Source organism: Cnephaeus nilssonii (assembly GCF_951640355.1).
Source record: "Cnephaeus nilssonii genome assembly, chromosome: 20".
Taxonomy (NCBI): domain Eukaryota; kingdom Metazoa; phylum Chordata; class Mammalia; order Chiroptera; family Vespertilionidae; genus Cnephaeus; species Cnephaeus nilssonii.
Window position 1 is genome coordinate 41,360,537 of NC_137091.1, and position 25,786 is coordinate 41,386,322.

A 25,786-nucleotide genomic window follows, 5' to 3' on the forward strand; every position below is an offset into this window, starting at 1 on the left:
TCACAAGCCTGCCTGCTCACTGGGAGCTGGGTCGACTGCTTCCCTCTTCCTGATGAGAAATGAAGGCTCAGAGTAGGTGGTCACTCGTCCAAGGCCACACAGCAGGGGTGGGCCCTGGGTGAGCCCAGCTTTACACCCCATGTTTGTTGCCTCCCTGGTCTAGGACAGGACTTGGATCCCTTCACCCCCACCAGAGCCATTCTCCCTGGTCAGGATTGGGGGGGTTTCTATGAATTTCCCTTTTAAACCTCAGGGTCTGATGTGGGGTAGAGGAGCCTGCCGAGTGTGTTGGAGTTCCAGAATCAGAACCAGAGCAGGTGGATGGCCAGGGCTCAGTGCAAAGCCGGCCCTGTGCGAGCACGGCCTGGCTGCCTCTGTGAAACAGGCACTGTGGTGGCCGCCTGTGGCTGCGTGTCTTAAACACTCAGCGCAGGCGGGACCAACCAGTGCTGTTACCCCTGTTGGCTATGGGGAGCCCAGGGCTCAGAGGGCTGGCCTGGGCCCTGCGGGCTGGGTCCAGGAGCAGCATCAGAAGGAGCTCTGATTGGAGACCTGAGCATGGGGCCCTTGTGTGTCCCCCAGGTGGCTGTGGGCCACGTCCCTCACGGTCTCAGGGCAGTGGGCTGGAGGAGATGGCTTTGAAGCGTGTGTCCCAGGTCTTCCCAGCCAGGGGAGCCACCTGGCACCGGGTGGACAGCCCAGGTCTGGTGTCACAAAGACCCAGCTTCCGGCCAGATGCTGCCAGGCCAGGCTGTGAGGCCACAGGGAAGTGGCTTCTCTGAGCAGCGCTTAGCACCTGGGCGTGGTGAGCACTTGGGACCTGGTAGCAGTCACTGTCACCAGTCGAAGGACTGCATTCTGGGGGCCGGTGTCAGATGTGAGGGCTGCAGAGGTCCTGCCTGTCCAGTGCTCAGGTGGCACCTGAGAAGCAGAGGCTCTTTATGGGAGGGAGTCCTGTGCACCCCTCCCCCTTGGTGACCCAGCACCTCCCCTGGGTCTGAGGAGAGTGGGGCCTGAGGGAGCTGCAGGAAGAACTCGGCTCAACCTCCTGGCTTCCCCCTGACTCCCGTGCACAGATATCCAGTTCTGGAACAGCCGGCAGTCCCTGGAGGGCCTGTCCGTGCGCTCCGTCTTCTTTGGAGTTTTCCAGTCTTTCGTGGTCCTCCTCTATATCCTGGACAATGAGACCAACTTCGTGGTCCAGGTCAGCGTCTTCATCGGGGTCCTCATTGACCTCTGGAAGATCACCAAGGTCATGGATGTCCGGGTAAGGCTGAGCGGCCATGCTGTTTTGGGGGCTGCCAGGGGTTGCGAGGGGGACTGTTCGGTCAGCCAGACCCTGGAGCTGGCCCCGGGTGTTTCCCAGTGCCGGCTGCACTCCCAGGACCAAGGGGATTTTCGCATCAGGGGATTTTTCAGGTCACATGTGGGGCAGGGGAACTGGGAACAGTGGGGAAGGGCAGGGACTGGAGCAGGCAGGGGGAACGGCAGCTGACCATGGCCTCCCTCCCTGCCCGTAGCTGGACCGGGAGCACAAGGTGGCAGGACTCTTCCCCCGCCCAACCTTCAAAGACAAGTCCACGTACATCGAGTCCTCGACAAAAGTGTACGATGATGTGAGTATCCTTTAGGGTTTCCAAGCACCACACGCTCCTGGGGTCCCGGGGGGTGGGCAGTTGGGGTGATGGGGGGAGAGACAAGGCATCTGCCTCCTAACTGACGGGTCTACATTTTATGGCCTGTGTCACACCCTCTGGTGTCACCCACCTGCCATGTATACTTCCTGTCTGAATCCAAAGTTCCCAGAGCCACCTGGAAATTCCCCTAGGCTGGCCTGCCAGACCAGGTGTGGGTGGGTGAGGCGGGGTGCCAACCCCACCCTGTGCCCCACAGATGGCATTCCGGTACCTGTCGTGGATCCTCTTCCCACTCCTGGGCTGCTACGCTGTCTACAGCCTCCTGTACCTGGAGCACAAGGGCTGGTACTCCTGGGTGCTCAGCATGCTCTACGGCTTCCTGCTGACCTTCGGTGAGCAGGCACTTAGCAGACGTTCCTCCGCCCACAGTTGGGGTCCAGTGTGGGAGGCAGACTCACCCCAGACAGGGACAACCCAGGGTGGGCAGGGGTGGCATATGGGGAGGCTCCCTGGAGGTCAGGTGCATTTAGGTCCTCATCCTCAGGGGAACCCACACAGTATCCAAGTGGACAGGCGACTCACAGCACGTGCTGGGTACTGGGAAGGGATCACGGTGAGGGGTGCACATTAGATGGTGGTCAGGCAGACCTCTCTGAGGAGATGAAAGATGCCAAAGGAGGGAGCCATCCAAGGGCCCTAAAGTAGCATGTGCCCGGGGGACTGGAAGCAGCAAGCAGGCCATTGTGGCTGGAGTAGAGGGGAGGGAGGCCGGAAGTGAGGTCAGAGAGGTCCAGGATTAGGATGCCCCTTCCTCTGCTCACGGGTATCCCCTTACCACCACCACAGGCTTTATCACCATGACACCCCAGCTCTTCATCAACTACAAGCTCAAGTCTGTGGCCCACCTGCCCTGGCGCATGCTCACCTACAAGGCCCTCAACACCTTCATCGATGACCTGTTCGCCTTTGTGATCAAGATGCCCGTTATGTACCGGATCGGCTGCCTACGGGACGGTGAGCCTGGTGGGCGGGCAGGCGGGTAGGCCGGCGGGAGGCTCCCACTGCAGCTCGGGAGGCACAGGCAGGACTCGGGGCCTGGGCTAAGGGAAGTGCCCTGTTCCCGGCCTGGGGGTTCAACCTGAGGCCCAATCTTTGCAGGACCCCCGAACCCCCTGACAGTAGGCCAGACAGGCCCCTTCCCCTCACACTGCCCCCCTCACCCCACCTCTAGATGTGGTCTTCTTCATCTACCTCTACCAACGGTGGATCTACCGCGTCGACCCCACACGGGTGAATGAGTTTGGCATGAGTGGTGAGGCACCGACAGCAACTGCCCCCGTGGCCGAAGCCCCAGCAGCCACAGGGGCCCTCCCATCCCCACCCACTCCTGACCCTGCCACAATCACCACCGCCGCCGGGGAGGAGGCCTCTACGCCCATGCCTGCCAAGCCCACCCAGGGGGCCAGCTCCACCACCGAGCCCCAGGAAGTCCCTCCAAAACCAGCAGAGGACAAGAAAAGGGATTAACTGTTCCTGGTCATCGTCGTCTGCTCCAGCTCCTGGTGACACCGCCCCTGCTGACCCAGGCCCCTCGCCTCCCCTCCCTATTGCTCTTTCCCTGGACAGATTGGGCCGGGGCGGCAGGAGACCCCTTTGGGGCCAGGGCCCAGTGCATGGTGTGGGGGCTGGGGCAGGCCAGGGCACGTGGTTTGTGGAGGCGCCGTCTGTCTGTCTGTTCCTGTGTTTTAGCCATCTTGCCCCGCCAGCCCAGCACCATTGGGAATCATGGTGAAGCCGACGCGGCACTGCTGAGGGGGTGGGCCAGGCAGGGGAGAGGCCAGGGCCCCCCTGGGATGCCCACGGCCATCCATCATCGTGTCCCTCGTCCCCTGACCAGCCCCCTCCTCCCAGACCGCCACCCTTTAACACAGTCTGAATTTAATAAATTCATGTGGGTGTTTAACTTAAACTCAACAACCCCCCCTTGTGCCTTCCTTCCTCTGTCACCTCAGAGAGCAGGTATGGGCGGCTCTCCCAGGTCTGGGAAGGAGACCTGCAGGCTGAAAGACTCGCTCAAGTGGGGACAGTGGCCCCCTGGGCCAGGCCCTTCTCACCCTTCCCTTCCTCTCCCAGTCCTCTGATGGGGCTCCCCTAACCATCCTCATTTCAGCTGCTTGCTGTGACCTCGCTGCACCTATGTTCTTACCCAGGAGGCGGCGTCTGGCTGGCTGAGGCTCAGCGCCCTGCCTGTGCCCACATACTCTTTTCGGGCCTCATGCCACCAGGCAGGACAGGAGCCAGGCCTGCCTCATGAACAAACACCCACCGCCTGATCCATTTCCCCAGCTTCCGCATTCGGCAGTCCTGGACCCTGGACACCTGACCTCCCTTCTCTGAACTTACGAGCTTGCCTCCCCAAGTCGTAGCAGGGGTTGGGGTGAACCCTCGCTCAGAGTGGTGCCCAATTACAGTGCTTGGAGTTGTTGGGGTGTCCCCAGCGTCCCCAGGGCTGCCAGCGCAAGGACCCATCCAAGCTCTTAGTGCATGGCCCATGGGCCTTCCCAACAACTGGGTTCTGGGGCTATTGACCCACTTCATAGGTGAGGAGACAGGCCTCTGGGGCGTCCCTGCACTCAGCGGATTGGAACCCACATTCCCAGATTTACAGATCGGGGTGGTCTTATCAATACTGCAGGGAGAGGAGGCCTGGTGCTGAGGGCCTTCCCTGCGGCCTCACCTCCACTCGGCCCTGCAGAGCCAGGCAGGGAATCCACCATGTCGGGGAAGATGTTGGTGTGCTCAGAGCACACAGGCACGCAGTACTGCAGGCTTTTCCACCCCTCAGGCAGCCACGGCCCACTCCACTCCCTTTCCTACTCTGTACCATTCCATGGCTCCCGTGTCCTAGGAGAAAGCTTAGGAACTCGGGGTTCCTGGACTCACTGGCCTCATCTCCCCTGACCCTCCTCCCACAGCCACATACTCCAGCCTTTGGCAAAGACCATCAGCTTCACCCCACAATCAGGAGTCACCAATTCCACTGGTACCACCTGGTTCAGGATCCTTCTCGCCCCTTGGATCGGCACCCAGCCTTCTCCCTGAGGTCCTGCCCCTCCCATTCACCACCATCCAGTAGCCCGAGAATTTTCCTTTAATCCTCACCCAAGGATATTTTTTCCATTGATCTTTAGAGACAGAGTGGAAGGGAGGGAGGAGGAGTAAAAGAGAGAAAAACATCAATGTGAGAGACACACTGGTTGCCTCCTGCAGGCACCCTGACCGGGGCCAGGGATTGAACCAGCAACCAAGGACATGCATGCCTTTGACCAGGAATCAAACCGGCATCCTTTGGTCTGTGGGCCAATGCTCTAACCACTGAACATATCCTGCCAGGGCACCAGAGAACTTACTAAAGCACAAATCTGACCCTGACCATCCCCTACTCGGAACCTACATGGCTCCCTAGTATCCTTGGGAGAAGAGCCCAGGGTCTTAACTGGTGAGCCAGACGGGGGTGGGGGTGAGGGGGGACTTCTTAACCCCTGTAGTTTCATCTTTCTTGCTCTAACTTGCCATGATCTCCTGGCTGTAGCGAATGCTCTTCCCTTACCTGGGAAACGTCCCCAGGCACAACGTTCTTCACCTGACCCTGTGCGTCCTCCAGGCGGCAGCTCTAATGTCTCCTCTGGAAGCCCTCCCCCCAGCTCCCTGGGGTCCCACATTCCAGCCCTGTCCACTCTGGGTCATCACTGGGGACAAGTCATTCTCCACTGAACTGAGCCCCGTGAGGACAGCTAGGGCGTCTTGGTCATGGCCCTGTCCTTGGCACACAGGAGGCGCAGCCGGCACGTTTGCTGAATGCACGTTTGCCAGTCCTGACTTTCCAAGCACATATCCAGAAGTGGGACCCTAATGGGCCCACATTGACACTGATGGAGAGACTGACATAACCAGTCAGCAAATGCTCCCTTAGCCCCTCCCCGGGACACTCCTGAGCTGGGGGGTTCTGTGTACACAGCAGGGACCAAGACACCCCCAGGTCTGCCCTTAAGGGGCTGAGGATTTCTGACATGTCCTTTCACTTATTCATCCAACACACAGTTGTGAGACCTGACATTTGCAAGGGGCAGAGGCTAATCAGGTGGGCTCCTGGGAGCCACTGTTCCACATCCCTTATGAGCCAAGCTCTAGTCTAAGAGCTGTATGTGGTTTATTTCATTAAGTTTAATACTGATGTTCCCATCACCTTACAGACCTTTGCTATACTCTCCACTACTTCCCCATTAGTCTCCACTCCAGACTCCTTGCTATTACTTGAATGTGCCACGCATGTTCCCACCTCATGGATGGGATATTCAAGTAATAGCAAGGAGACCGGAATGGAGTGGATCCTTCACAGTTTCAGCTCTTTGCTCAAATGTTATCCCAGAACCTTCCTCAACTTCCTACCCAAATAGTACCCTCTAACCTCAATCCATACTAGTATATCCTGCTTTATTCTGTCATACTGCCATCACCACCAGACATGTATTTGCTTATCTATTTCCATCTGTCTCCCTCACTTGGATTTCAGTGCCATGATGGGAGGGGCTTTTTGTCTTTTGTGTCCTTTGCTATGTCCCCAGCTCTTGGAACAGTGCCTGGCACCATTACACATTACACTGTAATAATTCAGTCCAACGCTTACAAGAGCAGATGAGAAAACGCAGAGAAATTAAGAAAATTGTCCAAGGTTTCAGAACACAAAGTGTTAGAACAGTGCCCAGCACATTTAAGAGCTGTCTACAAGTGCCATTCTTAGCATCTTTATTTATTGATTTGAGAGAGACATCGATTTGTTTTTCCACTTATTTATGCATTCATTGGTTGATTGTATATGTTCTGACCGGGGCTCAAACCCACAACCTTGGCGTATCGGGATGGCACTCTAACCAACTGAACTACCCAGCCAATGCTATTAGTATCATATAATCCTCACAACCATCCTATTATTAGACCCATTTTACAGATCGGGCTCAGAGTGATGAAGTCAGTTGCTCAAGGTCACACAGCTGGTAGGTGGGAGACCTAGGATTTGAACCCAGGCACTCTAATTCTGGACCCTCAATCATAACCTCTTTTGCAATGCCCTTACAGCTTACAGGCCAAATGCAGCCTTTCCCAGCTTTTGTGTAATTTTTAAATAGTTAAAGAAGCTCAAGAAGAATATTTTGTTTCACATGAAAATTAGACGAAATTCAAATTTCAGTATCCATAATGTTTTATTGGAACACAGCCATGCTCATTGTCTCTGTACTGTCTGGGTGCTTTTGCGATATGGCAGAGTTGAATGTTGAGACCTGTCTGGCCCTCAGAGCCTAAAGTGTAATATATTTGCTATCTGGCCCTTGGCCATTTTTAAAAGTTTGCTCAATATTTTGCTCTCTAGCAGTAGCACTCCAACTTGAGCCTGAAGGGCGTGGGGCCACACTTGAACTGCTGCTGCCTCCCAGGAGAGGCACCAGGCCTGGCTTGGTGAGTGCTGTGTCCCCAATGCCCAGTGCAGGCCCTGACACACAGCAGATGCTCAATAAGTGTATGTCCAATAATTTCTTAATTTTATTATTTTTTAAATCCTCAAGGATATTTTCCCATTGATTTTTAGAGAGAGGGAAAGACAGAGAGAAATATCGATATGAGAGAAACACACCGATTGGTTGCCTCCTGCATGCACCCCGACCAGGGCTCGGGCCAGGGAGGAGCCGGCAACAGAGGTACGTGCCCTTGACTGGAATCAAATCCAGGACCCTTTGGTCTACAGTCTGACGCTCGATCCACTGAGCCAAACTGGCCAGGGCTTTTAATTTTTTTATTTTGTATGTCTAATAATCATTTGTGGACCATGGAGATAAGAGAAACACTCAAATTTTACACAAGCAGATGTAGCATTCTGTGTTCAGGGTGCCTGGCGTCCAAGTTGGAACCAATGGTCATTCTGAAGAACGGGAGGCTTTAGGACTATGATCTAACCAAATGGCTACCCCTCCTTGAGCCTCAGTCTCCCCTGTGCAAGGAATCCTGGTTCGATCACATGCCTCTGATGCGACGGTGAGGTATGAAGCATCTGTGAGGCCCCCAGGTAAGCACTTTGCTCAAGGGTCAGGCACACAGCTCAGGGTGTACACTGAGGCTACACTGACATCATTCCCGGACTGAGTTACTGAGCCTTGAAGCTGGAAGTGCTCTGGGAAACTTGAAAGAGTTGTGGGGAGGAATAAAACATCCATCCAATCATTCAATAAACATTCATTGGGTACCTACTATGTTCCAGGCGTTGTTTCTGGTGCTAGGGATACAGCAAGGAACAAAACAGGCAAATCCTAGAGCTGACATTCTAGATTTAAACGTTAAAATACCTTCACACTCAATTTGCAGAAAATGAGGAGAGAAACCATGGAAGTTTCCTAAAGATCATTATCCACAAAAGCTGTAGAGCTCTCCTGATCCCAAAGCTTCCCTTCCATCCAGAAAAATAACAGGTTCAAGTTCCGCTGGCAGACTTGGGGGTGGGGGTGGGAGCCTCAGTTCCCAACTTGCTCCAAGGGTAGGGCGGGAATGGCTCTAAGCAGGCCTCAGTTGGCTCCGCCAGAGCAATGGCCAGCAGCGCTGGCCCCTCCCAAACGCCCAACCTCCCCTTCCCGGCCGGCCCCGCCCCCGAGACCACGTGACGCGCGGGGGTTTTCCCGTTCCCCTTGTGAGACGTCACGGCGGGGTGAGAGCCAATGGACGCGCAGGCCGGCAGCGCCGGGGAATTCCGCCGCCCCGCCCCCGCCTGCCGCTCGCCCGGCCCGGCCCGCCGCCCCCCGCAACCCCGGGCGCCGCGCGTCCTGCCCGGCCTGCGGCCCCAGCCCTTTTGCTGCTCGCCCGACCCGCGATCGTCCGCTGGACCGGGCCGCCCGGCCTGCCCCCTGAGTGTGTTAGTCTGGGCCGGCCTCCGGGTCGTCGGTCCCCACTGGTCGGGCCATGCCGAGTCGCCGCGTCGCCAGACCGTCCGCTGCGCCTGAGCTGGGGGCCTTGGGTAAGCGGGGCCGGGATTCAGCAGAGGAGTCGGGCGGGATTAGTGATGCGAGGGTTCTGGGGGTTCCTAAAGGAGTCCAGGGGTTTTGTGGGGAGAGTGTGAGGATTCGGGGGACACTGTATTAGAGGGAAGGAAGGAAGCAGAGGATGGTGACAGGGTCTGGCCCAAGGTAAGAGAGAGGCGTCCCACTACAGAGTGAGGAGGGGGCGGGGCCTGATCCTGAGGCAAAGAAGGGGGCGGGGCCCAACTCCAAGGGGAGGGGCGGGGCTTACTCGGAGAAGGAAGAGCGGGACCAGCTCCTGAGGGGTGGGGGCGGGTCCAGGCTCGATGAGCGTGAGAAGGGGGCGGGGCCATACTCCGAGATGGCAAAAAAGGAGGGGCCTGGCTCACAGAAGGGGCGGGGCCTAACAAAGAAGGAAGCAGGGTCCTACTCAGAGTAAGGGGCGGGGCCTGGGGGGAAAAGGGGACGGAGGCAGACTCCGAGGGGGCGAAGGTAGGGGCTGGACTCTAGTAGAGGGAAAAGTGGGGACTGTTTGGAAAGAAGAAGGGAGGGGCCTTACTCAGAGAAGACAGAATGGGGAGTGCTTGCCTCGGAGAGGAGTGGCAGGGTCTGAGAAGGGAGAAGGGGACTGGCTTGACATTGAAAAAGTGAAGGGTTAGGGTCTGACCCCGAGAGAAGGAAGGGAACGGTAGCTTTCCTAACCGAGGTGGAGGACTCCTAGAGACCCGACCTTAAGGGAGAGAGGGAGCCTGAATGTGATGACAGGGTGGGGTGAAATGACAGAAACTAAGGAACCTGCTCCGGAGTGAGGGAAGGAGGCAAGGCCAGACTCTGGGCGAGGGGTGAGAAAGGGAGGGGGGCAGGAGAGGAAGAGGGTGGAACTTGACAGATTTCTGAGGGATCTCCATTGCCTTCTGAGACTTGCCTCCCTCCTGCAGGGTCCCCGGACCTCTCCTCGCTCTCGCTGGCCGGTTCCAGGACCACGGGTGAGCAGCCCTCCACAGCTCCTGCCCACCTGCACACTCAGGACAGGGGAGGGGGGAATCCATTGGGCACAGCTTTCCTTGATGGTGTCCTTCCCTGCTCGTCTAGATGGGGGTTCCAGATGCCCCTACCTCCCAGGTGATTAGGAGCTGGACAGGTAAAACTAAGCACCTATTCCCACTCTAAGAGGAGCCCTCTGTAGAGATTCACATGGCAGTGCAGAGGGTAATAATCACACTTGCGCTTTGGGGCTGCAAGTCACTTCCCCCCTCTGGGCCTCAGTGTTCCTCATCTGTAATATGGACATAATATCAGTGTTTTCCCCTTTTAGGGGGATTGACAGGATTCAATGAGCTGATACAGGTAAACTTTCAAAGCAGTGACTGGCGTACAGTAAAGGCTCAATAAGTGTTAACTGTTAGGGGTGTAATAATAGACAGTCCATAACAGTGGTTCTTAAACCTCTATGTGCATTAGAGTCACCCTGAGAGCTTGTTAAAACAGATTGCTGGGCACCACCTCCGGAGTTTCTGATTCAGTAGGTCTAGGATGGGTTCTGAGAGTATATTTCTAGCAAGTTTCCAAGAGATGCTGAGGACCACTGGTCTGTAAGGTCCCTCAGCTCGTGCCACCCAAAATTCAGTGCCACCCAAGGAAATGCAGAATCATAGCCAAATGAAACATCTCTTACTAATATGCTGAGATTTGGAGTGCAGGGATGAGTCCTGTCACCATGGAAACTCAGTGGTCCCAGTGGGCTGAGTCTGAGCCTCTCTCTGGAGGTAGAATCTGGGGATGGACACAGAAATGCTGGCCTGGCTGTGGAGGAGGACCTGCGAGTTTGAGTGGTAGTGAGTGGTTGAAGATGGCATTGGGGACAGGCACTGCCCAAACACTGGTTCTGGGCTGGAACAAGGCCGAGACTCTTCTTTCCTGAGACCTAGATCTTTGGTTTCAATTGAGAGTAATTTCTGATGTCATCCATTCAATAAATATTTATTGAGTTCCTGTTCTGTACCTGGCTCTGTGCTGGGGACGCAGCAGTTACTGAAACAGCCTTGGCTCCGCCCTCATGGGATTCCCTACCTAGAGGTGGAGGCAGACACGTAAACAATAAATTAAACAAGGGATTATGAAGCGTGATAAAGGAATCTTGGGGTCAGTAATATCTCATAGAAGGCTGAGGATGGGAGAACTACTGAGATAGAGTGGGAAGGGAAATTTCCTTCATGCAGTGTCCTGGGTATAAACAGCGGCGATGGGGCAGACATGTTCCTCACTGTAATAGAAGGTCATTACAGATTCGAATGTAAACTATGAAACAAAGGCACCTAACTGTAAGTGGCTATAGTGGGGGTTCTAAGACTATCTTGGCTATAGGTCAGGGAAGACCTATCTAGGAGATGACATTTGCAGAGAAGGAGGCCATGCAAAGAACTGGAGGAAGAGAATCCTGGCACAGACCAGCCTGTGCAAAGGCCCGGAGGCAGGGACGACAACAGGCTTTCTGCTCTCAAATCTGCTCAAGTGTGGCCCATCCTGGCTGCCCTTGGATGGCAGCAAGTCTATATGGGAGGTTGCGGGGCAGCGTGGGGTGTTATTTTAGCTGAGCCCAGTATTTCCTGGCTGAAAAGGGATTTTCGATAACAATAATATTAGCTAAGTTTTATGGAGGGCCTCAAATGGTCAGAGCCTGTGCTACGCCATTTCTCTGTGTGATCCTGACTCCTCGTGTTAATGCCTGAGACAGGAGCTCAGACCTCATTTTCTAGGGAAGAAGGCTCAGAGAGGTCAAGCAACTTGCCCCAGGCCACACAGCCAGTGAGTGACAGCTGGGATTCAAACCAATATCTGCAGGACTCCGCACTGCATGCTCTGAAAGCAGGTGTTCTAACAGCCCCATTTTATAAACATACAACTGAGGCCTGGAGACGGGAAGTGGTTTACCCAGTCTACAAAACAACGTCTCCCAACACCTTGTTGAATAGCAGCCAGAATTTATTTTATTTTTTAAAATTACTTTTTAATATATATTTTTATTGATTTCAGAGAGGAAGGGAGAGGGAGAGAGAGATAGAAACATCAATGATGAGAGAGAATCACCGATTGGCTGCCTCCTGCACGCCCCCCACTGGGGATCGAGCCCGCAACCCAGGCATGTGCCCTGACCAGAACCAAACTGGGAACCCTTCAGTCCGCAGGCCAGTGCTCTGTCCAGCATTTATATAGCACCTACTATTGTGGCAGTTCCAAGTGCTTCCCATATAGTATTAGCTGATTTAATTTTCACAACAGCCCAATGAGGCAGACATGATCGTGTCCATTTTATAGATGAGGAAACCGAGGCACAAATGAATTAAGTAGGGGCTTAAGGACACATAGCAAGCAAGTAGCAGAGCCAGAATTTGAACTGAGGCAGTCCAGAGCTCTGGTCATTGTTGCCCGGGGCCTCAGTTTCCCCCTGCAGCGTAGGAGCTCCTTAAGGGCTCAGACAAAGTCTAACTCATCTTTGGGCCCCCAGGTCGTTCAGTATAGATGCCTAAGGTTTTTCCAAGTTCAGACGACTTGAGGCTGTCGTGCCAGTGATCTGCAGCATGTCCCTTCTCTCCCAGCCTCCGTGTCCCCATCTGCCAAGCGAGGGTGTCTTCCCCACCCTGCTGACATCACAGATTAAATGAGATAAAGGGTGCAGGGACACTGCTTTCCAAGGAGCAAAGGTCTGGCTACCAGGAGCCACGCCCCGAGAGCTGAGGAGGAGGACAGGTCTGGCATCAGGCCGGTCGGTGTCCGAGGCCAGTGGCCAGTGCAGGCAGCCCTGGGTGGGGCGTCGGGCCCAGCATGCCAGCGCTTGCTGTGTGACTCCGGGCTCACTTGTCCCTGTGGGGTTCCCCTTGTCCTGTCTGTGGAATAAAGGGAGGTCGGTTTCGGTTTCTCCACGGCCCCTTCTAGGGCTGAGGTGATAAGGGTTCCCCAGCATCACTGTCCCTCCTCCCTCAGGAAGTGGGGGTGAATCCAGGATGGCGGGTGGGCACTGCTGGGGGACTAGCCTATGATGCAGAGCGGGTGGCTGCCTGGAGGAGGAGGATCGGCCTCCTGGGATCTTCAGATACCAGCCAGTGACCTTTGGGTGCCTAGGGTGCGCTGTAGGGAGAGAGCACCCCCACCTTTGGTTTAGAATCTCTGGTGTCCATTTCCCCCCCCCCCCCCCCCCCCCGGTTATAAGACCCTCGGCTTTTCCTCGAATTTCCAACAACACTTCATCACCCCTGGCCTAAATGTTTTTGGCGAGACATTTGAGGGGACCCTGACCCTGGGACCCCCAACATTGGGAGCTAAATAGAAGGTAGCCAGGAGAAGGTGTGGGGGTTGGGGTTTAGCTCCCCCCGCTGGGAGTCAGAGCCCAGTTTCCCAGGAGCGGGAAGGGGGAGGGTACCAGGAAAGGATGGGGTGGGGAATCTGTCTTAAAAATGAAAGTGTTGACCACTTAACTGGCCCTCACCTTTCTCCCTTTCTCTTTCTCTTTCTCCCACAGATGAATTGGGTGAGTACCACCGGGCACGTCTGAGGGAGGCTGAGGAGTCCGATGCTCACAGACAGAGAGCTTGGTCTTCCTGGTTGGGGTGTTGAGGGGAGGGTCACCATGTGACTCCTGGGACTATTGGGACATTTTTTTTTCTTTTTCTTTTCTTTTTTTTTAACCTATTTTATTGATTTTTCACAGAGAGGAAGGGAGAGGGATAGAGAGTTAGAAACATCGATGAGAGAGAAACATCGATCAGCTGCCTCCTGCACGCCCCCTACTGGGGATGTGCCTGCAACCAAGGTACATGCCCTTGACTGGAATCGAACCTGGGACCCTTGAGTCCGCAGGCCGACGCTCTATCCACTGAGCCAAACCGGTCAGGGCTATTGGGACATTTTAACAGTCATATTTCCAAGGTATCAGTGGTGCGTGACACTTGGCAAAGGCTGTCATGGCAGCTGCCATTCGTGTCACTAGTCATCCCTTCAGTGAGTTGTACTGAGCACCTGCCGCTGTACTGAGCACGTGCCAGGCTGTTCCAGGCACCGGGGGTTCAGCCACAGACCAAAGTGCCTCTGGAGCGGACACTCTAGTGGGGGAGACGGTAGAAAAAGGGAAGAATGAAGAAGATCAGGTTAGACTGGGCAAAGGGCCGTGAAGGAAATAAAACAGGTAGAGTGAGAGATGGCATTAACTGGGGCCTTTCTGGTGGCATTTGAGCTACGACCAGAGGACGAGGAGACAGCAGGGGGTGAATGAGGGGAAGCGTGGGACAGGCAGATGGAGGAGCAAGTACACTGCCCTGAAGAGGGCCAGGCTTGGCGGGTGCAAGCAACAGAAAAAAAGACTGGATCCGTGGAAGAGGGGGTGGCGGGAGAGCCCGGACAGCAGGAACCAGTCCACAGCAAGGCTCTAGGCCAGCACCAGAGGTGTGGGGTTTTTGTTTTTGTTTTGCTTTTCTGAGATGAATGGGGCTTGGAGAAGGTCTTATATGGGGAGGTGTTGACTTTGACTTTAAGGGAGATCTCTCTGGCTGTGTGTGGGGGACAGACTGGGGGAACAGGAGTGGTGGTTCCGATGGAAGACATGGAGGGTGGACCCGGAGGCAGTGGGGGTGGAGAGAATTGAGGAAGAGGCAGAAGTTCGTGCATGGGACTTGCAGATGTGGGATCATGAGCAACGAACACAGATGTGCACCCTCCAAGCTTGAGCACGTGGTGGGTGGTGGTGCTCTTAGGGAGGGCAGTGGACATGCAGGTGCAGGGGGAGGAGAAACCAGACTGCCCCCTGTGCCCCCCGGGTCTCTGGCTTCAAGAACTGGGGGGTGCAGGGGGGCTGTTGGCGGGGACAGCAGGGGCTTTTGTGTGTTTTGGCTTCGTGGCCCCGGCATTCGGCCCACAAGACACGAATGGATTGGGAGAGGCGGGAGAGGCACGGATCTGCGGGCCATCAAGCCTGTTCTTATTATAACCGGCTTTTGCTTCTCCCGCAGAGATCATCGATGAGTACATCAAGGAGAACGGCTTCGGCCTGGAGGTGGCGCCGCCGGGCCCGGGGGAGGGGCTGACGCGCCTGGTGTCTCGCGGGGCCACCTCCCTGAGCACCGTCACCCTGGGCCCCGCCGCGCCCCCGGCCACGCCGCCGCCCTGGGGCTGCCCCTTGAGCCGGCTCGGGCCCCCGGGCCCAGGCGCCGGGCCGCGGCCGCACCTGGTCATCATCGAGCAGCCCAAGCAGCGCGGCATGCGCTTCCGCTACGAGTGCGAGGGCCGCTCCGCCGGCAGCATCCTCGGGGAGAGCAGCACCGAGGCCAGCAAGACGCTGCCCGCCATCGAGGTGGGGCCCGGGGCCGGGCCGGGGCCGGGGGGGGGGGGGGGGGCTCGCGCTTCCCCGCCCCAGGATTCGCATCGCGTGTATTGAGTCCTGTATTTGATGGTGGCTATTAGTCTCGCTGTTGCTATTGCTCTTGTTGGAGCTGGTAATACTGTCACGTGGCCCCACATGCAAAAGGGCCTTCAGAGAGAGGCTTCTTCCCAACACTTTGGCAGTCTTGATGCAAACTACGGGGGCGGGGGGGGGGGGGGTGGAGGCGGGCAGCCTGGTCACGAACGAGGCCTTGAGCATCAGATTGCCTGGGTTGGCATCCCTGTTCAGCCGTTCGCTAGCTGTGCAGCCTTGGGCAGGTTCCGCAGCCCCACTGTGTCTCAGTTTCCTCCTCCAGGAAATGGGATGGTAATAATCACCAGCCAGCGGGGGCTGTTGGGAGGCGTGAATGAGTTCATCATACTAAGGACCTCCAGCTGGTAAGCGCTCAATAGAGTTGAGCCGCTGGTACTATTATATTATCACTAGAGGCCCGGGTCCCGCCAGCCTCATCCAGTCCCCATCCCTCAGACCCCAGCAGCAAGCTAACCTACCGGTGGGAGCATCTGCCCCCTGGTTGTCAGTGTGCGTCATAGCTACAGGTCCAACGGTTGCTTAGGCTTTTATATATATATAGATCATCATCGCTCTAAGGCCTGGCCATTCCCCTCTCAGGAATTTATAGTGTAGCTATGTCTGTGTCTGGGCGCACAGAGAGATGTACGAGGTTATCCAGTGTAGCCTGGTTTGCATGAGAAGAAGGACATTTCAGTGTGCATCAGTCAGGGAGGGACTGGTAAACGAATAAACAGCCACGCATCAGAATTCTGGGCAGCTGTAGCACATATATCTGTGTAGTGTGCCGATAAATATAAATACCTACGGTTAACACAGAAAAAATCTTAAATGAAGACTCCATTAGGTACTGATGGGGAAGTACTTCCAAGATATATTAACAATCCCTCCCCCAAAATGGAGGAGGGTAGGGTATGATACTGGCTTTTGTGTTAAGAGAGGGAAAATAAGATTTAAATTTTGTATTTGTGAGGATGCGCATAAAGAATCTCTGGAAGGAAAAACAGAAATTAATAGACGTGATTACTTTTGGGGAGGAGTGCTCTGATAGGTACAGGTAAGGTGTGTGTTTTTCTAACTATATACATCTTCATTTTGTTTTAAATATTTGAGTCATATGATGTGGTCCAAAATGTTTGAAAATATAAAGATTCATATTAACAGAATTTGTTAAAATGAACAGAAGGCACTCCCCGCCCCCCCGAGAGGTAACCATTGTTACCAGTATCTCATATGTCCTTCCAGCAGGATTTTGATTATACAGGTAAACATATACATACATAAATACCATCCCCCTTTTTGTACATAGAGGGGAGCATGACATATACGCTGAGTAGCCAGATTATTATGATCTCTGAACCAGGGGCAGGGGACATAGGCGGTTGGCCGGCCTGCCTGCTGGTCGAACTCCTGGTCAAGGGGACAATTTGCATATTAGCCTTTTATTATATAGGATATACACTGAGTGGCCAGATTATTATGTGTTCAGATAATAATCTGGCCACCCAGTGTATATACAGATGATCCCAGACTTACCAGAAGGTTCGATTTAAAATATTTTGACTGCGATGGGGTGACATTTGTTATACACCTGATAAATTGCATGAGATATTGCACACTTTATTATAAAACTAGAGGCCTGATGCACAGATTTGTGCAAGGCCTTCCTTCCCCTGGCTGCCAGCACCACCTTCACTCTGGCCGGAGCCTCCTTTCCGCTCTGGCCCGGAGTCGCCTTTCTGCCTTCCCACACTGCCCAGAGGCCCAGAGAAGCTAGGGTGGTGCGGAACGCCCACCATGGCGACGACACAGGTGTCTCGCCCCGCCCCCGGCCGCTTGGCGCCTGTGTATGCAAATTAACCCTCCAGCTTTGTTGGGTTAATTTGCATACTCACTCCTGATTGGCTGGTGGGCATCACAGAGGTACGGTCCGTTAGCATGTTGCTCTTTTATTAGTGTAGACTAGAGGCCCAGTGCGCATGAAATCGTGTGCAAGTAGCTCGCTTCCGCTTGCCTCAGCTGGCCGTCCTGCCCATCGCCACTCGTAGCTTGCTGCCCTGCCCTCCACAGCTTGTAGCCCTCTGCCGCACGTAGCTCTCCACCGCTAGTAGCTCGCGCCCACCCCGCCCACCGTGAGAACTGCCTGCGTGAGAGCTGCTGCTCGCGGGCGGGGGCGAGGGGGGAGGCAATGCACCTCCTGGTGACCGGTCATTACGGCGTTACAGCGTTACGGCCACAGGCCTTCTATAATATAGACTTTGTGTTAGATGATTTTGCCCAACTGTAGGCTAATGTAAGTCTTCTGAGCACGTTTAAGGTAGGCCAGGCTAAGCTGTGATGTTCTGTATGTGCATTAAATGCATTTTCAACTTGATATTTTCACCCTACACTGGGACGTTTATCGGGACGTAACCCCATCGTAAGTTTGTAAGTCGAGGAGCATCTGTATAGTATATGTGTACTGTTCTGTGCTGTGCTTTTTTTACCTTAAGAATATATCTTGGGCCCTAACCGGTTTGGCTCAGTGGATAGAGTGCCGGCCTGTGGACTGAAGGGTCCCGGGTTCGATTCCAGTCAAGGGCATGTACCTTGGTTGCGGGCACATCCCCAGTGGGGGGTGTGCAGGGGGCAGCTGATCAATGTTTCTCTCTCATCCATATTTCTAACTCTCTATCCCTCTCCCTTCCTCTCTGTAAAAAAATCAATAAAATATATTAAAAAAAAAAAAGAATATATCTTGGCCCTGTCCAGGTAACTTAGTTGGTTGGAGCATCATCCTGTACAGCAAAAGGTTGTGGGTTCGATTTCCTGGTCAGGGAACATACCTCATTGTGGGTTTGATCCCTGGTCGGGGCCCGTGTGGGAGGCAACCGATTGATGTTCCCCTCGCACATCGATGTTTCTCTCTCTCTCTCTCTCTCTCTCTCTCTTGCTCTCTCTTTCTCTCTGTCTCTCTCTCCCCCTCTCCCTTCACCCCCCCCCGCTTCCTCTCGCTCTAAAAATCAATAAATATATCTTCAGGTGATAAAAAAAGGATATATCTTGGAGCTCAGCTCACACTAGCATGTATAAGCTGCCTTCTGCTCTTTTCCATGGGGTCCATAGTGTGGGAGTGTGGTAATTTCTTGTGCAGTGACTTATTGGTGGGCAGTTACGTTACTTCCAGTCTCCTGCTATTTATTATAAGCAGGGTTGTAGAGAACGACACGGTTCACCTACTATTTCCTTCATTTGTGTCACTCACATAACTTCTTGAAGTGGAATTGATGGTCAGAATAATTTGATGGATATTGCCCAATTGTCCTCCCTGGGGATTGTATCCATGACTGTTTTTCCCAGTGATGCCTGCGGCCTGGGTCCTTGCTCTTTCCCAATACGGAGCCTTCATGTGCTTCGGGATCTTTGCCCAAATGTTTACTGAACCTCCACTGGGTACTAACCATTCCCCCGCCCAGCTTCTCCCTGACCTCCAGCTTCCTTCCCAGTCACCAGCTGTCAGTCTCCTCCAAACCCCCCACCCACACCGCCCGCACAAGGCAGCCAGAAGAGTCCTGTTAAATTGCACATCTGCTCCTCTCCCCTGCTCACAACCCTCCCCCGGCTCCCCAGTGTGCACATAAGGAAGCCCAAGCCCCTTCCTGGGCCTCCAAGATCTCTCATTGTCTGGCCCATTTCCACCCATCCCCTCCTCACTCACCACCTTCCAGCACCAGGCCTTCGCACATGCTGTTCCTTCTACCTGGAGTGCTTTCCTCCTGCAGCCTGGTCACCCCCTACTCAGCCCTGAGGCCACAGCCCACCTCAGGGCTGGAGCTCCCTGGGGTGAGGTCTCCTGCCTCTCCCACTCCTTCAGTGGGATTTGTATTTGTGGGTTTATTTGAGTGACTAGCAGAGCGGCCTTGTCCTTCCCCACAAGTTTGGGATTTTAGGGTCAAAAAGACTTGGGTTTGAGTTCTACCTCTGCCACTTACCAGCTATGTGAATTGGGCAAAGCCCAGGGCTTTTCTTGGCCTCGGTTTCCTCATCTGGGAAATGGAGATAAAGCTCCTGCCCATGGGACGCTATGAGGACGCCAGGGAGATGGTCTGGCACTGGCGTGCTGCCCCCTCTACCCAGCTAGATGGTTGTAGTTATTTGATTTGTCTCCAGGCATCATGGCCTAAAGCAGCCTGCAGTCAGCCAGCCATTCTGGTTAAGAGAAGGATTTCCTTTGGAATATATATTCCCAGTCACTGGACTTTCAGGAAGGAGGTAAATGTGGTGCGCTGATGGGCAATCGTAGCCCCTTATTTATCTTTAAGCATTTTGTCTGTTTATTTCATTTGATAGGGGATTCTTTTCAACTCTGTCTCAACTTTTTCTTTTGAAATATGTTAAACCGACATAAAATAGATAAGAATAGGGCAATGAACACCCATCGCCTTTTACATTTGTTTTATGTTTCTCTCTCTTTGTATAGACATTTATGCATTTTAAAAAATGTACTGATTTTTGAGAGAAACAGGAAGGGAAAGAGAGAGAGAGAGAGAAACATCGATTTGTAGTTCCACTTATTTCTGCTTTCATTGGTTGTTTCTTGTACGTGCCCTGACCAGATATCTAACCCGAAACCTTGGTGTATCAGGACGACGCTAACCAATAGAGTACCCGGCCAGGGCCAAAAACATTTTGTATCGCTCTTGTCTTGTTGTTTGCTTATTTCATAACCAGTCTGGGATCACATGCTGCATTTATCAGGGCTTGCTAAGGTCTGAATGTTTGTGTCCCCCAAATTCATATGTTGCAATCCTAACCTCCAAGGGGATGGTATTAGGAGGTGGGGGTCTTTGGGGTGATGAAGTCATGAGAGTAGAGCCCTTTGGGGTGATTAGAAAAGAGGCCCCAGGCATCCCACCGCCCAGGACCTGCCAGCTGGGAGCCCGAGTTCCCGTGCCCATTTGGACTTCCACACTCAGAGATGGCAGCAAAGACGACATCATCGGAAACTACGGCGCCTTGTCTTGTCATCCAGTGGATGCAAGATACTGGCAGCATTATTCTCAAGCCGTGGCTTGGATGCGAAGCCACCAGAATGCCTATCGGGAGGCCGTGGAGGCTTATTTCAGCCCCCCCCCCCCCCCCCGTACTCCAGGAGGTCTTCCCCAGAGCTTTTATGCTCACAAAGGTAGAGCCCCTCAGTCCTTCTGTGACCATCACTTGTCCTCCCAGGACTCCCACTGCGGTCATTCACATTCTCCAAGGTCTGGGCAGCGTCCTCCTGAAAGCACCAGCGAAGACCTATCCTGGACCACAGACGAGGAGGCGGAGACCCACTCAGAGGATGAGGTGGAGTATGACCTGAGCAACATGGAGACCACAGCGGAGCTCCGCCAGTGCTTCGCAGAGACCGAGAGGCGCAGGGAGGGGCGGCGGTGGCAGCCGCAGCTGCTGGACATGCAGCGCCTGGAGGACTATGTGAACGCCAACCACGACCTGCTCCATGGAGCCCCCCTCCGAGAGCCCCAGCGAGCGGCGCCAAGGCCGAGATGAAGCGCTTGTACGAGGACCGCGCCGCCAAGATCCAGGCCATGGAGGCCACCGTGCAGCTGAACTTTAACAAGCACTTTGACCGAAAGCGGCCCACGTACTGGCCGGTCATTCCGCTGAAGTTCTGAGTCTTGGGCCCTGGGCCCCCAGCCATCACCCCCTTTCCAGTGGGATTTGCTCCTTCATTTGCTTATGTGCCTTTTTCTCAGGGAAAGGGGACTTTGTCCTGAGAAATCAGCATGTTCACCAAAGTGCCCGTGGGCCTGTCACGTGGGGGCGGGGGGGGGGGGGGTTGAGGGGAGGATGTAGGGGAAGGACTGGGAGGGGGGAAGATAATCTTATATAATAAAGAGCTAATATGCTAATTAGACCGAACGGCCGAACGACCTTCCAGACGAAGTCGGGGCTGCAAGGGCCGAGCACCTTACACAGATTTTGTGCATCGGGCCTCTAGTGTGATATAGCAGCTTTTTTAAGCAGCAGGATGTGCACTGTTGCCTGCTTGCAAGATTTTTCTTTTGACATAAAATGATCATTTCATGTGCAAAAAAAAGGAGGCCCCAGCCCTGATCGGGTAGCTCAGTTGATTAGAGTGTCATCCCGATACACCAAGGTTGTGGGTTCGATCCCTGGTCAGGGTACATATAAGAATCCCCTGAATGCATGAATGAGTGGAACAGCAAATCAAGATTTCTCTCTCTCTCAAAAAAAAAAAGATTTCTCTCTCTCTCCTTTTCCTTCCGCCTTCCCTCCCTTCCTCTCTCTCTAAACTCAATAAATAGAAAAAAACTTTTAAATGCATCTTTTTAAAAAAAAGAAAGAAAAGAGGCCCCAGAGAGCTCGCTTTCCCCTTGTACCATGCGAGGAAGACAGCGAGAAGTCTAGGTCTGGAAAGGGTCTTCACTAGAACTTGACCATGTTGGCACCTTGACCTTGGACTTCCAGCCTCCAGAACTGTGAGGAAAATCTATTGTTTATCAGCCACCCAGTTCATGGCATTTTGTTAGGCACGATTGGACTAAGGCAGGTGTCTTTGTGTTTCGGGATGCGGTCCTTTGTGGAGGACAGGACAGATGTTCTGTTCGATGTCCCACATTCTGGGCTTGTTGGCCGTCCTCAGATTAGATCAGGTTATTTGTCTCGGAGGGAATACCACAGCTCGGTGGGTGTCTGTCTCGGTGTCTCCCATCAAAGGACAAGGGGTGGCAGTTTGTCCCAATTCAGTGATGCTGAGCCGGATCCTGTGGTTAAGGTGATGCATGAGTCTGCTCAGGCGGCCATAACAAAATGCCACAGACTGGTGGCTTGAACAACAGAAATTTATTTCTCACGGTTCTGGAGGCTGCAAGTCGAAGACGGAGGTGTTGGCTGGGTTGGTTTCCTCTGAGGCCTCTCTCCTTGGCTTGCAGACAGCCCCTCTCACTGTGGCCTCAAATGGTCTTTCTCGGTGTCACACTTGTCTGGTGTCTCTTTGTGTGTTCAAATAGCCTCTTCTTTTATTATTATTACTAGAGGCCTGATGCACGAAGATTCGTGCCAGAACGGGCCTTCCTTCCCCTGGCTGCCGGCACCGCCTTCACTCCTGCCGGAGCTGCCTTTCCCCCTTCCCACGCTTCCCAGAGGCCCGGAGTGGCTGGGGTGGTGTGGAACGCCTGCATCCCGCCCCGCCCCCGGCTGCTCAGCACCTGCTTATGCAAATTAACCCGCCATCTTTGTTGTGTTGATTTTCATACTCACTCCTGATTGGCGGGTGGGCGTCGTGAAGGTACGGTCAATTTGCATGTTTCTATTTTATTAGTGTAGATTATTTTTAAAATCCTCACCGGAGGCTATGTTTTTATTGATTTTAGAGAAGAAGGGAGAGAGAGTTAGAACAGTAAATGCCCAACACTATTGAAACAGGGATGACCTGTTTCTGACTCTGGATTTAGGATTTTTTTTATCCCCATTTTTTCAGAAGAGGAAACGAGGCTCAGAGACGGTCAGTTACTTGCTCAGGGGCACACAGCACTTTTACCCTAGCAATTACTGGCATGTACTAAGTGCTCCTGTGTGCCAGGTACTTCATGATACCCATCTTACAGTTAAGGACAGTAAGGCCAGAGAGTTCAGCGCGCAGTCGGCCAGTGGTAGGGCCTGTTTGGTACCAGGTCTGACTCCCTCCAAGGCCTCATGCCTTACCCACAGTCTTGTGTGACATCTCAGAGATGAACAGCTTTCAGCCCTGCAGCCTTCCTGAATCCTGAGACCAACCCCGATCTCTTCAGGATCTCCTAACATTGTAGCAGGAAGCTGGTTAAATGAATGGTTTTAACCCTATCTGCCTCAATGAAATGTATTAATAATATTACTTACCTCTACTCATAATCACGCCCAGAATCCATAATGCCCTAACCTTGGACAGAAGGAGAAATAAAAGGAAACTGGTGGAGCGTATGTCAGCACATTGTATTTCAGTCTGTAAATTCTCGGGCACAGTCCCAGGGAAGCATAATGAAGGTGGCAGTTGCTTTTGACCTCATTAATGCAGTGGCCACGAATGCAGCCTGAACCAGCCTGGCAGACTCGGTGACTTAAAACAATTCAGTGTATTTTAAAATTAAGGGGAAAATACAGTACTAGTTTCTGGGCTCTGATGATTTTTTAAAAAGATATATTTTTATTGATTTCAGAGAGGAAGGGAGAGGGAGAGAGAGATAGAAACATCAGTGATGAGAGAGAGTCATTGATCAGCTGCCTCCTGCATGCCCCCTACTGGGAATAGAGCCTGCAACCTGGGAATATATGCCCTTGGCCAGATTCAAACCTGAGACCCTTCAGTCCATAGGCTGATGCTCTATCCACTGAGCCACACCGGCTAGGGCTGGGCTCTGGTGATTTTAAACAGGTTTTTCACTGACATGAAATGGTGGTGGGAGGATCAGAAGTCTTGCAGGACTTGTGTGGGACTGCCCTTGGTTTGTAGGCTGTGTAGCATCTCTGGCCCTGTCTACTGCCTGCTGAGGGTGCCCATCAGTGTCAACCAAAATCACCCAATGTCTCGAATGTCCGCTAGAGGGCAGTATTATCCCACTGAACCATACCGGTTTATTGTATTTTTTAAAAAATTTTTTTTTCTTGATTTCAGTGAGGAAGGGAGAGGGAGAGAGAGATAGAAACATCAATGATGGCCCTAGATGGTTTGGCTCAGTGGATAGAGAGTCACCCTTCAGACTGAAGGGTCCCAGGTTCAATTCCAGTCAAGGGCACATGCCCAGGTTGTGGGCTCGATCCCCAGGAGGAGGCGTTCAAGAGGCAGCCGATCAGTGATTCTCTCACCATTGGTGTTTCTTTTTTTTTTTTTTAATATATATATTTTATTGATTTTTTTTTTTACAGAGAGGAAGAGAGAGGGATAGAGAGTTAGAAACATCGATGAGAGAGAAACATCGATCAGCTGCCTCTTGCACACCCCCTACTGGGGATGTGCCCGCAACCAAGGTACATGCCCTTGACCGGAATCGAACCTGGGACCCTTGAGTCCGCAGGCCGATGCTCTATCCACTGAGCCAAACCGGTTTTGGCTCACCATTGGTGTTTCTATCTCTCCCTCCCTCTCCCTTCCTCTCTGAAATCAATAAAAACATATTTAAAAAAAAATAAAAAAGAAACATCAATGATGAGAAAAAATCACTAATTGGCTGCCTCCTGCACACCCCCCACTGGGGATCAAGCCCTGACCTCCTGGTTCATAGGTCGACACTCAACCACTGAGCAGGTCAGCTAGGCAGGTTTATTGTATTTTACAGGCACCAGCTTTAGTAGTTCAGACCAGGGCCTAGCAAGTCACCTAACAAAGCTTCATTGGTCTGGGCCCGTGGTTTAAAGGGTTTGTTTTTTTGTTTTTATATGTGTTTTTTTAATGTATTTTTTTTAGAGAGAGGGAGAGAGAGAGAGAAAAATCGATGAGAAACATCAATTGGTTGCCTCCTGCACGCCCCCAAGTGGGGATCGAGCATGCAACCCGGGCATGTGTCCTGACCAGGAATCAAATGGTTGACATCTTGGTGTGCAGGAGGGAGCTCAACCAACTGAGCCACACCATCAGGACTAAAGGAGTAGCTTTTTATCCACTGCCGCCTTTGGCTGCTGAGCAGAAATTCAGCCCATTTGCCAAAACTTCCTTTTTTAAAAAGAGAATCTGGCTCAGCCGGCATGGCTCAGTAGTGGTTGAGCATCGACCCATGAACTACGAGGTCACTGGTTCCATTCCCGGTCAGGGCACATGCCCAGGTTGTGGGCTCGATCCCCAGTGTGGATCGAGCTGCCTCCTGCACGCCCCCTGCTGGGAATGGAGCCCATGACCTGGGCATGTACCCAGACTGGGAATCGAACCATGACTTCCTGGTTCATAGGTCGATGCTCAACCCCTGAGCCACATTAGCCAGGCTAGTCTCTCTCCTTTTGAAAAAAATTGAGTTATATTTTAAGTTGTATTTTATCTTACAATGTTAATTTAATAATTAAAAATTTAAGTGTAATTTTAAATATCAAATTAACAATTAACTTATTCAAATTAACCTTGAATAGGAAGTTAATATTAAATTTAATATAATAAACTTATATATTATCATATTTTACCTTCACATATTTGTTAAGATCAACTCTTGATACATTTTTATTTATTTGTCTTTATTGTTGAGAGTATTATAGCTGTCCCCCATTTTTCCTCCATTGCCCTTCCACCAGTTCGCGTCCCACCCCAGGCATTCACCATGCTATGTCTCTATCCATAGGCTATGCATGTATGCATATAAATTATTGGTTAATTTCTCCCTGCCCCTCCCCTCCCCCTTGAGGTCCAGCAGTCTGTGCCATGATCCCATGCCTCTGAACCCATTCTGTTTATTGGTTACCTATGTACACACTATGGAACTACCAGCCAGCTCAAACTGCGCGTTTATTTTCCTTTAATCCAAAATATGACACCCATCTTTTTATTGTTGTTAATCCTCACCCAAGGATATTTTTCCCATTAATTTTTTAGAGACAGTGGAACGGAGAAAGGGAGGGAGAGAGACGTTGACTGGTTGCCTCCCGCACGTGCCCTGAAATGGAACCTGCAACCCAGGTACCTGTCCTTG

The 25,786-nt window shown here is 52.9% G+C and overlaps 2 protein-coding genes and 1 pseudogene across 4 annotated transcripts in view; all 3 read left to right on the plus strand.

Annotated features, from left to right (window-relative positions):
- CLPTM1 (CLPTM1 regulator of GABA type A receptor forward trafficking) overlaps window positions 1–3,606 on the plus strand; it is a 32,706-nt gene extending 29,100 nt beyond the window's left edge. Inside the window, exons 10-14 of the mRNA XM_079759959.1 lie at window positions 1,077–1,267; window positions 1,521–1,616; window positions 1,894–2,029; window positions 2,484–2,651; window positions 2,869–3,606. Of these exons, the coding sequence (XP_079616085.1) occupies window positions 1,077–1,267; window positions 1,521–1,616; window positions 1,894–2,029; window positions 2,484–2,651; window positions 2,869–3,164 (887 nt within the window). The 3' untranslated portion in view covers window positions 3,165–3,606. The remainder of the gene's footprint in view (window positions 1–1,076; window positions 1,268–1,520; window positions 1,617–1,893; window positions 2,030–2,483; window positions 2,652–2,868) is intronic.
- A 5,018-nt stretch (window positions 3,607–8,624) lies between these two features.
- RELB (RELB proto-oncogene, NF-kB subunit) overlaps window positions 8,625–25,786 on the plus strand; it is a 29,157-nt gene continuing 11,995 nt past the window's right edge. The window contains exons 1-3 of one of the 2 annotated variants that reach the window (XM_079800569.1): window positions 8,625–8,694; window positions 9,634–9,681; window positions 14,695–15,035. In XM_079800569.1, coding sequence (XP_079656695.1) covers window positions 8,640–8,694; window positions 9,634–9,681; window positions 14,695–15,035 — 444 coding nt within the window. In that variant the 5' untranslated portion in view covers window positions 8,625–8,639. Of the gene's footprint in view, window positions 8,695–9,488; window positions 9,837–14,694; window positions 15,036–25,786 lie in introns of those variants that run through there. The other variant, XM_079800568.1, reaches the window with a different exon arrangement.
- Window positions 18,126–20,913, plus strand: LOC307092571 (gem-associated protein 8-like; annotated as a pseudogene). The gene has a single exon. The product of its transcript is annotated as a gem-associated protein 8-like (transcript).